The following is a 13,162-nucleotide window of genomic DNA, read 5'->3' on the forward strand; positions in this document are numbered from 1 at the left end:
GGGGGGGGGGGGGATCTATTCTGTGAAAGATGGGATCTGTAAATGCAAATTTGTTGAGAGTTCATCTTTTTGAGATCTTCAATGGTGTACTCAGGGTGATAACCAATGAAGACTTCGGCCTATCAAGCCTGCTTTCCTTGTTGAAACCCCACAGAAGGCCTAGTAAGTGAGAGATGATTATTAGTAAGAACTAATTGACTGCATGCGAATGCGATTGCTTACCTCTCTTAGTCAAAGTCAACTTTATTGACCATTAACCACTAAGGTCTTTGAGAACCACTTACAGACTAACAGCTTACGAAAGATCAAAGTGGATGGGATTGTTTATGTAAAACAGAGTATTACCTAAAGTAATTCATGTTATCAAGTTGTATTACTTTGGTCAAACTGACATTATGTGATGCACACATGTATTGTTTCTCCGCTGTTGTTGTCAAAAAGGATATGTGTAAAGAGCATCGTGCGACCTTATAGTGCATTAAGGAGGCTCCTTATTAAATCTGTTCTTGGTTTATCAGGATACTCCATTGTCTTCTCCGCCACCTGATGAGAAGAAACAAAACCCCTCTCCTGTTACGAAGCCAAAGGATGCTCCAACGACAAATTCCTCAGATGATGAATCTAAGGGCATGAATGATGCTAACACCAAGGCAAGTTCTGAAAATTCTAGCGATAAGACACAAGATAAGGGGAAGAGTCATGATGGGAAAGAGAAAGTGGAAAACCAAACGCAGTTGAAAACATTTGCCAGCAAATATTGCAAGGGGAATCCGTTTTGCAGTGACCAGGAAAAAACCATGATCGCATGTATTCAAGATATTGAAAATGGTAAAATTGTCTCTCCTCATTCCATTTGTTTGAGCTCAGTACTGTGAATCGGTTCAGCTAGCTGCTAGCTTTCAACATATGTTTTTGTTGTATGCTTTAGTAGCCATTAGGTTCAGCATGAACATAGTCAACTGGAGATCTCATTTCTTTATGCTAATTTAAACGAAGTATTGAACCTTGCCATATCTAGAACATTACCTGTTGATATAATATCAATCAGTGGAACCATGAACTAGTTCTGAGGGAAATGGTAGGAATGCCTTTCTTTTCATAATTTCTATGAGTTTACAAGACTAGGCTCAATGTAGATATGTTTGAGACATCTGATTTAGAATGCATGGTTCATGGAAACGCCCACACACGTCCCTAATTGTTAGATGAACTGATTGTCTTGTTGATGCTTACTTGAGTTGATTTTATGTAAAGGATTTTATTCTTGATGCTCAACTAAAACTCAAAGCCTGACATTGCTAGCATCAGCATTCATGGATTTTAGATTTGAAAATGCATATTCTGACGACAGAATTTAGCAGAAAAAAGTTCTATTTTCATTAAGTATGCGAGTATAGGTGTCTTTGTAACGTAAAATAGTTGTAGCAAGCACCTTACTCTTTACAAAAGGTTTCAGAAACGACAAGTGAAAAATAGCAGCGGTGTAAATGAACAGACCCTTGTTTATACTTTATTACTAAAAATCATAATGAGTATTGCCTATTGCCTGTATATATGCCTACAATAATGCTCTCTAGGAAATAAGTTTATCTGTCAAAGCAAAGACTTCCTGATCTGACTACGGATAGTAAAGATGTTTCACCAAATAAATGTCGAGCCAAAGTTTTAAACATCTATCAGGTTGATGCATTTTAGCTTGTGTATGAACGCCAAACATGCCCAACTGCATGGATATGATCAAACACCCTATGGATGGCCCTGGTGAGAATATTGTTTGTTTTTCTGAGGTAACAAAATGGATGGAAACAAGGTGCTACTCTGTTTTTTCTTAGTGAAATTTCGATCATCCCTTACCTTCTTTATAAGATCATGCCAAACAGTGTTGTAGCAGGAATAATAAAATATTTACTCTGTAAATAGCATCCTCACTGCATGTGACATTTGATGTTCTATGGTGAGCTTGAGATAATACAATATATTTGTGCGGGTTACCGCACAAATGGACACGGGATTGCAAGTAGCTCTCTCTCTCTCTCTCTCTCTTTTTTCCCACTCTTTATTCACGTGTTTGTGATAGAGAACAAGTGGATGTTCAACAGTGCCTTCTCATTTGTTTGTAGCTCTGTAAGCTTGGTGATTAAGGAATATTAGTGTAAAAAAATCAGACAGTGGCATCTGCACTAGAGAGAGAGAGAGAGGAGGGATAATTTGGAAGAAACCCAACTATCGTTATACCTTATTAGTTTATGTATATGGATGTGAGAGAAGAGGATTATACCATCAACTTTTCAGTTTGATTTTGATTTTATAGAGACAATAAACACATAAATGTACAATTACATATAACCTTATATACATGTACATATACCCATCTATATCCAAACAAGGTCTACTACATGGTGTTGGGGGTTACCCACATCACAGATAAGTTGAGAGAAGGAAGATTTCAGTGGTTTGGCAATGTTTGTAGGAGACACATGGCCGCTTCGGTGAGGGAGCGAGGAGGAGGGGTAGGCCGAGGAGGACTTGGCATGAACAACTTAGGTTAGACATGGCGGCTTTAGGCATTTCCGAAGACATGACCTCTGATAGGATTTCTTGGAGACACAAGATTAGTGTAGCAGATTAGGGGTTAGGTTTGTATAACCAAAGTTGTTAAAGGCTCAAGGCGCACTTAGTCGCAAAGGGGCCTAGGGGAGAGGCGCATGCTTGGGCCTTAGGAAAGTGAGATGCATCTTATAAAAAAGTATATATATATATATATATACACACACACACACACACATTCACAGTTATACACAACTCAAATATGTAGCAAGTACTCCAGTGCAACAACCAACTGTACATCGATAGAAGCAGAAGGGAGAAGAGTTTAATGCGTTAGCCATGAGGGAGAAGTTTTAAAGTTTGGGTATTTATAGAGAAAGAGGCATGAAGTTCTAAGAATTGGGTATTCTTAGGCTTTGACTAATATCATCTATTTAATAACTCTTCTTTTAAGAAGTCTAGGAGATAATAAGATGAGAAAACTTATTTAATATTGTGGTTTGACTTGGTATCTAATAACTCTTTATGAGGCTCGCCTAGGGCTACAAGGCGCCTCAACAAAGGCGCAAGGCCTTAGGGAGCCTCGTGAATATGCCTAACCTTACTTTAAAAAAGCCCAAGACCTTGAGCCTTATGAGCCCTAGAGCCTAGGCGCGCTTTTAACGACTATGTGTATAACTAGACTAGACGGGAGGAGGGGATCTGGAGAGGTAGAGGATAAGGTTGGTTATCCGACTTAAATCCTAGGTTATACTAGGGGTGCATAGTCCTAGTTTAACTCGTTTTTCAAATCTTATTGCTTGCAAGTTCTTTTTCAAATGTTATTCTTATGATCTTTGTTTGCAAAACTTTAAAAAACCTTAATCTTTTTTTTGGCACACTATGCACAAGGCGAAGGTCTTCATGGGAGGTCAGGTCAGTGTAAATCATACCTTCCTCAAACCCCGCCTTCCTTCGGGTGGGATATACCGAGTTTATTTGGTTTCATTGGTAGACATCCATATCACATACATAAATTTACATATCTATATATGTAGATATGTATACAAGTACATATTACATGTGTATATCAATATATCTATCTATATGTGTGTATATATATATATATGTATGGGTATATATGCATATAACATATATACATGTACGGAAACAACTTCTCTACCAAGGGGTAGAGGTAAGGTCCGCCTACATCTTACCCCGACCCTACCTTTGCGTGGGTTTTCTAGGTCGGTTTTCTTTGGTTTTATTTATGCATATGTGCATGTATGTGATTCTATATATATGCACTCATGCCCGCGCACACACATATATACACTCTCTTATAAAGCATTTAGCTAAAACTCATAAATTTCTAGAGTACAACATTTATGAAGCCTCAAGTACAAATCACTAATGCATTAAGACTATAAGAGTAATATTTTGTTGAGAATTTATGGAAAAAATAGGTGGAGTAGGCTCTATGCTTATAAAAGGAGTCCATGACTCTGGTTTCAAATCGCTCCAATGAAGTGCACTTTAAGTATTAGAATCCTTTCTTTCTTATTATCTTGCTATAGAGTTTAGAAATGTGAGTTAAATCTTTGGAGAGTGTTGGTGTAATTTTTTTTTTGGGGGGGGGGGGGGGATCTTGAGAAATTAGTTTGTGTGATTGTAATAATTTTTCACATAGTGGATTCTCTAGCTCGTGTTTCCTAAAAGATTAAAAAAATCAAAAGAATTTAGAATATTTACCTATTTATGTAAAGATGTGTATGATCACATATGATTGTAATTTTTATTTTGTTTAAATATAAATTTTGGATTTTCTTTTTTAACAAGGAATTGCATTTCGGTTTTGTGATAAAATTTTACATTTCGTTTCATCGCAGGGTACACAACTAGTATAGATGTACATGTACACGCACACACACATATATATTGTTATGCATATATTCTCTCATTTTTGTTTTTAGGGCAGGCCTCGTGACAAACATCCTTTCATGGTAGCAACTTACTTGCTTAAATGCTTCCTACCAACTAGTGTACAACATTAAAGACTTATCACTCCCAAGTTCTGTGCGGCCTTATCATAAAAACTTTATACCTTTTAGCTAAGTTAACCTAAAAGAAAACGAGAAGACCTAAAGGAAACACATCTTATTTTATTGGTTTGTCTCTTACATTTATTCCTTGCTTGACCATTTGATTCCATGAGGGTGGCCTCCTGCTTTTTTTGGAGGGTTCAACCCTCTGAAGAAGCTAGATACATCAAGCTTCAAGGTTCTACTATGTTATCCACAAGACTATTACCACCACTATTAATATTTGATGATGAAAAGACGATGGCATCCTGAAAGGCTGCTTTATGCGAAGCATACATGCACCACTGCTTATATTTTACATTCATTTCTAGTTACACTCTAACTATAATAGTTCTACTTCTCAGTGGAATTTACCTTTTTTTTCCCTTCTTTTTGCTCCTTAGCTCTTTGATCTTGCTTATTTCAATCCACACATGCTTAACCATCTCCTTCGTGCAGGTACCAACAAGCTGACACTTCTTGTGCGAAATGAACGAGATAAACCCTTGAAAGTGAATGTCACTTTGGGGACATCTGTGAACAAATATTTGCCAGCTTTTGATATACCCGGTCATGGGACTGAAAAGGTTTGATTTTAGTTACAGCTGCCTTAAAAATTTCGCTTTTGATTCATCTGAGCATTAATGTATGATGTTTGCAAAGGAAGGCTAAAATTTTGAAGATATTTAAAGCCATCAGGACATGGTTATTGTTTAAACATACGAGTTTACGGGCAATCGTGGCACGATCATGTCCAACCCTTAAGGGCAACATGATTGTGTCCACCATTTCTGGCAAACAGAATGGTTTTGGGAAAATCAACAAATTCATGTCCTGTAATTACATAGAACAGAAACATTTTGCAGACCACCTCACAATCGTGTGTGAGAATACAACAGGATCGTGCAAAGGGCTTAGTCAAGATTTTTATATATACCCCCCTTGTTTTCACTTTCCCACCTATGTCATGTGGGATAACTCTCAAAAACTCAATTGTTTATAAGAGACCATACTTCAACAAACGATACATATTGGATTAATGCCCTTCTTTTTAAAAGGGCAAACATTATGGACTTAGGAGATATTCCCATCACATACCCCTTCATGATTTTCGAACATCAATGGTGACAAACACCATGGTCATCTCATCTAGCTCTTTATGTGGAGCTTATTTTAGATTGTAGGAAAATAGTTTACAATTGGAATTAGAACGTTAGTAACTTTTCCTGTCATCCATTTTCTGTGTGAGCTTTTTTTCATTCAAATTACAAACTAACTACATGATATAATAAGAATCCTAACAATGACCAGCAGTATAGGAAACTTGTTCATAAACATAAGTTCTGTATTCTTAGTTTAAAGTTTCCTGCAATCATTATTGTGAGGATGTGATTATCAATGCTAACACTACTTTCCTGACATCATTGCTTTCATTCTTGCCATCTAAAAGATCCCTCTGTTTTGTCATTATTGAGGTGCATTTTAGGTATGAGCAAAATGCATCAAAAATACAACAAAGTTTGCTTTAGTTCCTATTTAATGTAAACATTTTTCAAAATTTTCTTTTTATGTAACAAAGTTTCATAGTTTTCTATTTTTACTCTTTTTGACCCATAACTTGGTGATCTTATAACATTTGATGACATGGATGTCAAGTTTATTGTACACTTTGTCGTAGCCCTTTTTGTAAACATTTCATAGACCTCTTGTAAATAGGCAAGATGGGTCAAATGGGTACAAAATAAAATCGTTGTTGTACACTAAATAGGAACTGAACCCAACTTTGTTGCATTCTGATGCATTTTTCTCTTTTAAGATATTTCACTAGTATTCAAGGACTTTGATACAAAGTGTTTAGTTAAATATAGCAATTATTTTAGGATGGATGTTATATAAATTTCCCTCTTAAAATTGTTATAATATGGACAATAAGTTTGATGACAGCATCCTCTTCAACATACTCTAGGGTTACACTGTGGGGAATTATTGTGGCATTCATAGGGACTTTAACTTTAGCACATTGTCTTTTGTCAACCCTGTTTCAGTACGAACTTTCATAGGTATCACTTTTCTCTGTGCTAAATAAATTACTCAAATTGATTAATTGTAAAACCTTTTTGTACTCGTAATTTATGAATTATTATTGGAAATGAGTTTGGATGCTTGATGGTCTATTTTCGACCTGATCATTATGTTTGGTGCTTTTGTATATTGTAGGTTAATATTACATTCTCTGGAGACAAAAGCACCAAAGTTATTTTAAATGCTGGAAATGGGGATTGTGAACTTCGGATTGATGGACCTAAGACTCTGGCCGTCGACGATGCTTCAAAAATTGAAAATGGTGACAATACTTCAAAGCCAAAAGACGTCGAAAATCCTGCGGACAGTCCTGTGAAGCCCAAAGATAAAGACAGTCCTGCAAAACTCAAAGATGTCGATCTTGCAAAATCCAAAGAAGCCGAAGATATAGGAAAGCCCAAAACTGTCGACAGCCCTGCCAAGGACAAGGATGCCGACGATGCCGCCAAGACCAAGGATGCTGACGATGCTGCCAAGACCAAGGCCAAGGACGATGATGATGCAGCCAAGGGCAAGGCCAAGGATGATGACAATGAAGCAAATGGCAAGGCCAAGAACAAAAACGATGCCGCGAAGTCCAAGGACGCCGATGATGCCACTAAGGCCAAGGACAACGACAATGGTGCCACGGCAAAGGACGTGGACGATGCCGGCAAGGCCAAGGACGTGGACGATGCCGGCAAGGCCAAGGACGTGGACGATGCCGCCAAGGTCAAGGATGTGGACGATGCTGCCAAGGTCAAGGATGAAGAAGATGCTGCCAAGTTGAAAGGTAAGGTCCCTCCTCCCAAGACCGAAAGTGTGGATCCCCCTCCCAAGAGTATCGGCGTGGAAACTCCTATATCTCAAAACAACCTTCTCGACCAGTTATCCTTCTATTCAAAGCAAGTGACACCTATCTACGGAGCCTACTTCACTTTTCTTGTAGCTCTAGTTATCGGAGGGTCGTGGGCCATGTGCAGCTTCAGGAAGCGGAGAACCAATGGCGGAGTTCCATACCAGGAGCTCGAGATGGGACTCCCAGAATCCTCAAATGCCATCGATGTGGAAACAGCCGAGGGTTGGGATCAAGATTGGGATGATGACGATTGGGATGAAGATAAAGCCATACGATCACCGGGTGCTAGAATGATCTCGTCTAACGGACTTATGTCACGAGCTACGAAAAAAGACGGTTGGGATGCAGATTGGGAGAATTAGATTGCAGAAAAATAAGGATAGATAGAAAAAGATGGTGTATGATAGAAGTTTTGTTTTTGATTCATTATTACTTGTTTATGTGGTGTTCATTCTGAATATTTTGTTGGTTGTAAGTTGAAATGTCAGTTTTTTTGTCATACAAATTCTTCATACCAAAATATGCCTCCCATTAAGGAATAATAATGGTGCAGTTTCTATTTGGATGCTTGCCTCCTTTTAATTTCTGCTTCATTCTTGTTTTGTTTTTTTACGTTGGATAAACAATTTCGGTTCGAGCTCGAATAACTTTTTTACTGTTGGGCTCGGGCTCAATTCTCGTTTACGAGCTCGAACTCGTGATCCATTAACTCGTTTATTGGCTCCAGGTTGATAGTTTTTATATTTTATTGTATGATTTATGAACATACGAGCATGTTTGGCTCGAAAAGGTGTGTTCGAATGGCTCAACTTAACTCGAAATCTTTTATCAGGTTTTTGAACGAGTCGAGTTAAAAATTGGTGTTATGGAACTGGATTCATTAAGTTAAACGAGTTTTATTTTATGACTTGAGCTAGAGAATTACAAGCTTGAGCTCGAGTAGCTTGTTAGAAGCTTAACTCGTTTACACCACTACTCATTAACGTGTTGTATGATAAAAGAGTATTATCATGTCTAACAACCGTGCAATGTGTTTGCTGATGCAAAAAATTTCAATATGGTTTTGTATTATTGATTGAAATCTTTACGTCAACTGTTAACAAACACACATCTTCTTTGTTTTCGTTCACATAATTTGTTTTTTTTTTTTTGAAGTATATAATATTTATATACGGCAAATAGAATAAATAAACTCACACACTCTCCTCACTTTTGGTGAGGTTTGAACCCTTGACCTCCTAGAAGGCCAATGACTCACATACCGCTAGGCCAAAAGCCCTTTACCGACAGTGATCTCGAGAAAGTCATCATCTTTACCGACGGCATTCTCATGAAAATCAAAATATATTAATTTACAAGCACATAAGTGGGTCATCATAAGTATTATTGGCCCTCAATGGATTATAGTGGGTCTAAACAGTACCAGTATGGATATTATTGGTGCCTTAATGAATAATATTAAGCCTAATCGGGTTATAAAGGACCATCATGGGTCTATGTGGGTCATTATGGACCTTAACGAGACTTATTGGTCTTTAATAGATTATATTGGATCTAAAATGGTACTTAGACACATTACATACTTCAGTGGAGACCCAAGAATTTTTCTAAACGGATGCACATTTAAGGTAGATCAAATGGTAGTAAAAATCACGGTTGATGCCGGGGGGTGTGGGGTGGGGGAAGTCAAAGCGATTTGACCTTGATTTCGTAAAATTTTCTATTTCTTTAGGATTTGACCGTGTTCCAGCATTTTTATTGTCCTTTAATCTCTTTTGTTTTTAGGTTTCCAATTTTGTTTCCGTAAAACAAACCTAGAATTTAGAGTATATAAGACAAATCAATAATGAAATTAAAACAGTTTTAAGAAAAATAAGTGAACTATAAAAAATAATATGCTTGGAAAAGAGGAGATGATGGACGACTTATATATCATATGTATACATAATTAATTCCAAAGATATTCATACTATAAACTATATAACATCATTATACATATGTATAAAGATGAAGAATCATGTGAGAATAGGAGTTAAGGTAGGAATTGTAAGAACGGATCTAGACCCTTGATCACTTTTAATTTCACCACCACCCAATGAATTGTGCTTGATACGGGAATTGATTCAGTGCATCTTATTACTGTTGCTCTTCAATTATGATTGATCTAATGATAGAGATCTATTTTTACTATTAACTGATAAATACAAACATTATGTCTCATTAACGTTAGTTAGAACCTATTACTACCCGTTTAGAAGGTGCAAAATAAAAATAACACAAGTGCTGTCGATGATCTATTAAATCACCAACTAATTATCGATGATTTACTAGAAAAATTAAAATAAATGTTTTAAATATAATGTGGTCGGTGATCCGTAGGTAATCTAGTACCGCCACCGAGGAAAAATTCAAATTAAGTAAAAAACTTTGAAATACAATGTCGTTGGTGATCTTATCAGATCATCGACGAGATTACTTAAAGTTTGCCAGAAAAAAATAAATTTTATAAAAAAACACTTTCAGTTATAATCTTGTTGGTGATTATTTCCTATTACCAACTTATTATTACCGAGTGTTTATCAAAAAATAAAAGGAAAAATATATTACTTTAAATAACAACGGCAAATGATCGACGGTATTTTTATGGAAATTGATATTCGTTGTTATTTTGTTGCTAGTCAGCGACGGTCTAAGCCTTGTCGTTTATCTGTTAATAATCCAACTCTATTTTTTGGGTTTAAGAATTGTCGAAGAAGACTCGGTGATCCCTTAGAAATTCCCGATGGACAAGTCTGTTGGTAACCGTCCTTGATGATGTCGATTTTCTGATAATGTTAGACGATGACAGATCAAGAAATATAGTTATCGTTATACATCAAGAGTTGGGTTCCGGTGAGAATCTTTACCCAGATACACAACGTAGGCAAAGGTGGATATGTAACCATCTTTATCTCGTGCCAATCTGCATCAGAAAAAGGCATGTAATGTAGATGGAAAATTTTTGGTGAACAGTTAGCCCCATAGATTAGAGATGGCCAAATCGGCCCGGCCCGTCCCGGGACCGGGACCGGGATTGACAAAGGACCGGCCCGGGACCGGGACCGGTAAGGACTGGTTATGGGACCGAAAACAGGGACCGGTTGAGGTTTTTGGTAGTTTCGTGGGACCGGGACCGGTTATGGGACCGACTATGGCCCGGTCCGGCCCGACCCGAAAATTCAAATAATTTTATAAATAAATGTATTTTTAAATAATTTTATAATGTATTTTTATAAGAAAACGTAATTTTAATTATATTAAAATGTATTTTTAAAATGTATTTGAGTGACCCAATTGTAAATTTTATAATGTATTAAAAAAATAAAAAAAAAATCTTATTTTTTAATGCAAGGACCGGTTGGGACCGGGACCGGCGGCCCATAACCGGTTATGAAGTATCTTAACCGGTCTTATCATTTTCGACCGGGACTGGGACCGGTTACATCGGGACTGGTTATGGCCGGTTATGAGAAATGTTAGGACCGATTGGGACCGGACCGGCCCGGGACCGATTTTTGGCCATCTCTACCATAGATGATGGTGTAACGAAGAATCCTTTTTAATTCTACAAGTGATCCTCAATTGAACTTTGCATATATTGAACAAGTTTGTTGATCGAGAAGGCAACATCAAAGCGAGTAAGTCTGTGATACTAGAGATTGCCAATTAGAGTACGATAGTTTGTAGAGTCTTGAAGTGGCTTGCTTTTCAACCATAATGGATGATGAGTTGTAAGAGGGTTGGTAACTTTTTGCTTTGCGTAAGATATCCAAAATGTACTTCCATGGGATTAAGAATAAGATAATGTCATCCACATAGACCAACAAATAAGTTACTGAACCATGTAAATAAAGAGTGAACAAGGAGGAATATGGGATTATATTCTTCAACACTGAATCATGTAGAAATCACCAAAGCTCCTCGTACCATTCTTTTGGGGCTTGTTTGAGATCGTATAGTGACTTTCCATGCGACCTAAGTAACATGGGAAGTAGTGTAAGCCCCTGTTTCCAGCTAAGGTTTTTAGGCATTCAGTATTTCTTTATGAAAAACACAGTTCTTGGGCGATATTGGATGGTTATGGAGCCATGAAAGACGAAAACTATATCATCGGGATTGAAGATCTGAATCTATATCCATTGAATGCTAGTGTGAATTCATAGAAAAAAATGGAATTTTTACATTGTTATAGATTTTGATTGAGAAGCCATGTCTAAACATATTATTTCTTCTCTTTTTTGCTTTGTTTTCTACTATTCCAACATGAACTAATCTTTGGATGTTGGGGGTTGAATGATTTTTGGTTTCTAAGCATAAAAATACTTAAAGTTGCGATATTTATTGGGGTTTTTTTTAATATATTAATGAAGCATCTAGATTTGTGTTTAATGTCTTTGTCAGTTTGATTAACTATCACTTGATTTATTTGTCAATTGTTGATTTATTTGTCAATTGTTAATTTATTTGTCATAAATTAGTTTTCGAAAAAATAATTTATGATTAGTTTCATGATTCATATGCCTAAGATGAGAACTTGGATAGAGATACATGTATTAAACCTTAGTATTTTTAAACAATCTTGGCCTAAATGAAATCCTATGTTGACACTGAGAGATAAAAACTCTATTTTCAAGGGATAAACCTTTTATAATTCGAGAGATATGTAATTATTTAATTTGATCATTATTGCAAAGGAAGTGTTCTATGCGACAACCATTATGATTCCAACTCATAACTGTTTTTTTCTTGATAAAGTTTTCAAACTTTATTTTATGAAGTTCCTTAAGTTTGTTATTTTTTTAATTGGATAATTAATTATTCAACCAAATCATCTTAATAGACATTCCAATTAATAGAAGTCATAGTAGTTAAATTTAGGGGGTGTAAACTGGTTCCTATCAAGTTTTTGACATGGTTGTGGGGAAGTAACAACATTCCTAGCTTATGTCGAATTAAACATCCCATTATATGAAAACCTCTTACAGTTAGAAATCCACAAAGAAAGTCCAAACTCAAAACCAGGCCTAGCAAGCCCGTTTTTCTTTGCTTACCGAATAATCCTTGGGCTTGATGCATCTCTACTTACGGTGCAAGAACAAGATGAAGACACCAGAAAGGTCGTAACTAACAAGACGTACTATTTACTTATCAACATAATGATACTGATGTGCAAATCTTTAAAGGATTCTAATGAATCGATGATTCTCATTGATACCTCAAGATAAATATATAGGAGTACAGCCCTAAATACATTCCTAATTTACAGGATTTACAATTAATCTAATCCCTAAATAATTGGTACAATATATATATGCTAATATTCCCCCGCAGTTTGAGCGGGAGGATGTCGAACGCTCAAACTGGTCTTAAAGCGTTGAAACAGCAACTTTGGAAGACCTTTGGTGAAGATGTTCGCGTATTGATGATTTGTGGGTACATGGAGGATGCGGATTTTGCCGATTTGAACAAGTTCTCGAACAAAATGTATGTCGATTTCAACATGTTTGGTGTGTTGGTGTTGGACCGGGTTGTTGAAGAGATATACGGCTGAAATATTGTCACAGTAAATGATCGTTGCCTGCTTGACCGGTACGTG

At 36.6% G+C, this 13,162-nt stretch overlaps 1 protein-coding gene across 2 annotated transcripts in view; it reads left to right on the plus strand.

Annotated features, from left to right (window-relative positions):
• The window catches only part of LOC112518731 (dentin sialophosphoprotein-like), a 9,140-nt gene extending 1,203 nt beyond the window's left edge, over nt 1–7,937 (plus strand). Inside the window, exons 2-5 of one of the 2 annotated variants that reach the window (XM_025126531.1) lie at nt 519–828; nt 5,067–5,194; nt 6,825–7,461; nt 7,618–7,937. In XM_025126531.1, coding sequence (XP_024982299.1) covers nt 519–828; nt 5,067–5,194; nt 6,825–7,461; nt 7,618–7,889 — 1,347 coding nt within the window. In that variant the 3' untranslated portion in view covers nt 7,890–7,937. Of the gene's footprint in view, nt 1–518; nt 829–5,066; nt 5,195–6,824 lie in introns of both variants that reach the window. The other variant, XM_025126530.1, reaches the window with a different exon arrangement.
• Nucleotides 7,938–13,162: the final 5,225 nt, after the last annotated feature.

Source organism: Cynara cardunculus, assembly GCF_001531365.2.
Source record: "Cynara cardunculus var. scolymus isolate 2C chromosome LG 9, CcrdV1, whole genome shotgun sequence".
In the NCBI taxonomy this organism is placed as follows: domain Eukaryota; kingdom Viridiplantae; phylum Streptophyta; class Magnoliopsida; order Asterales; family Asteraceae; genus Cynara; species Cynara cardunculus.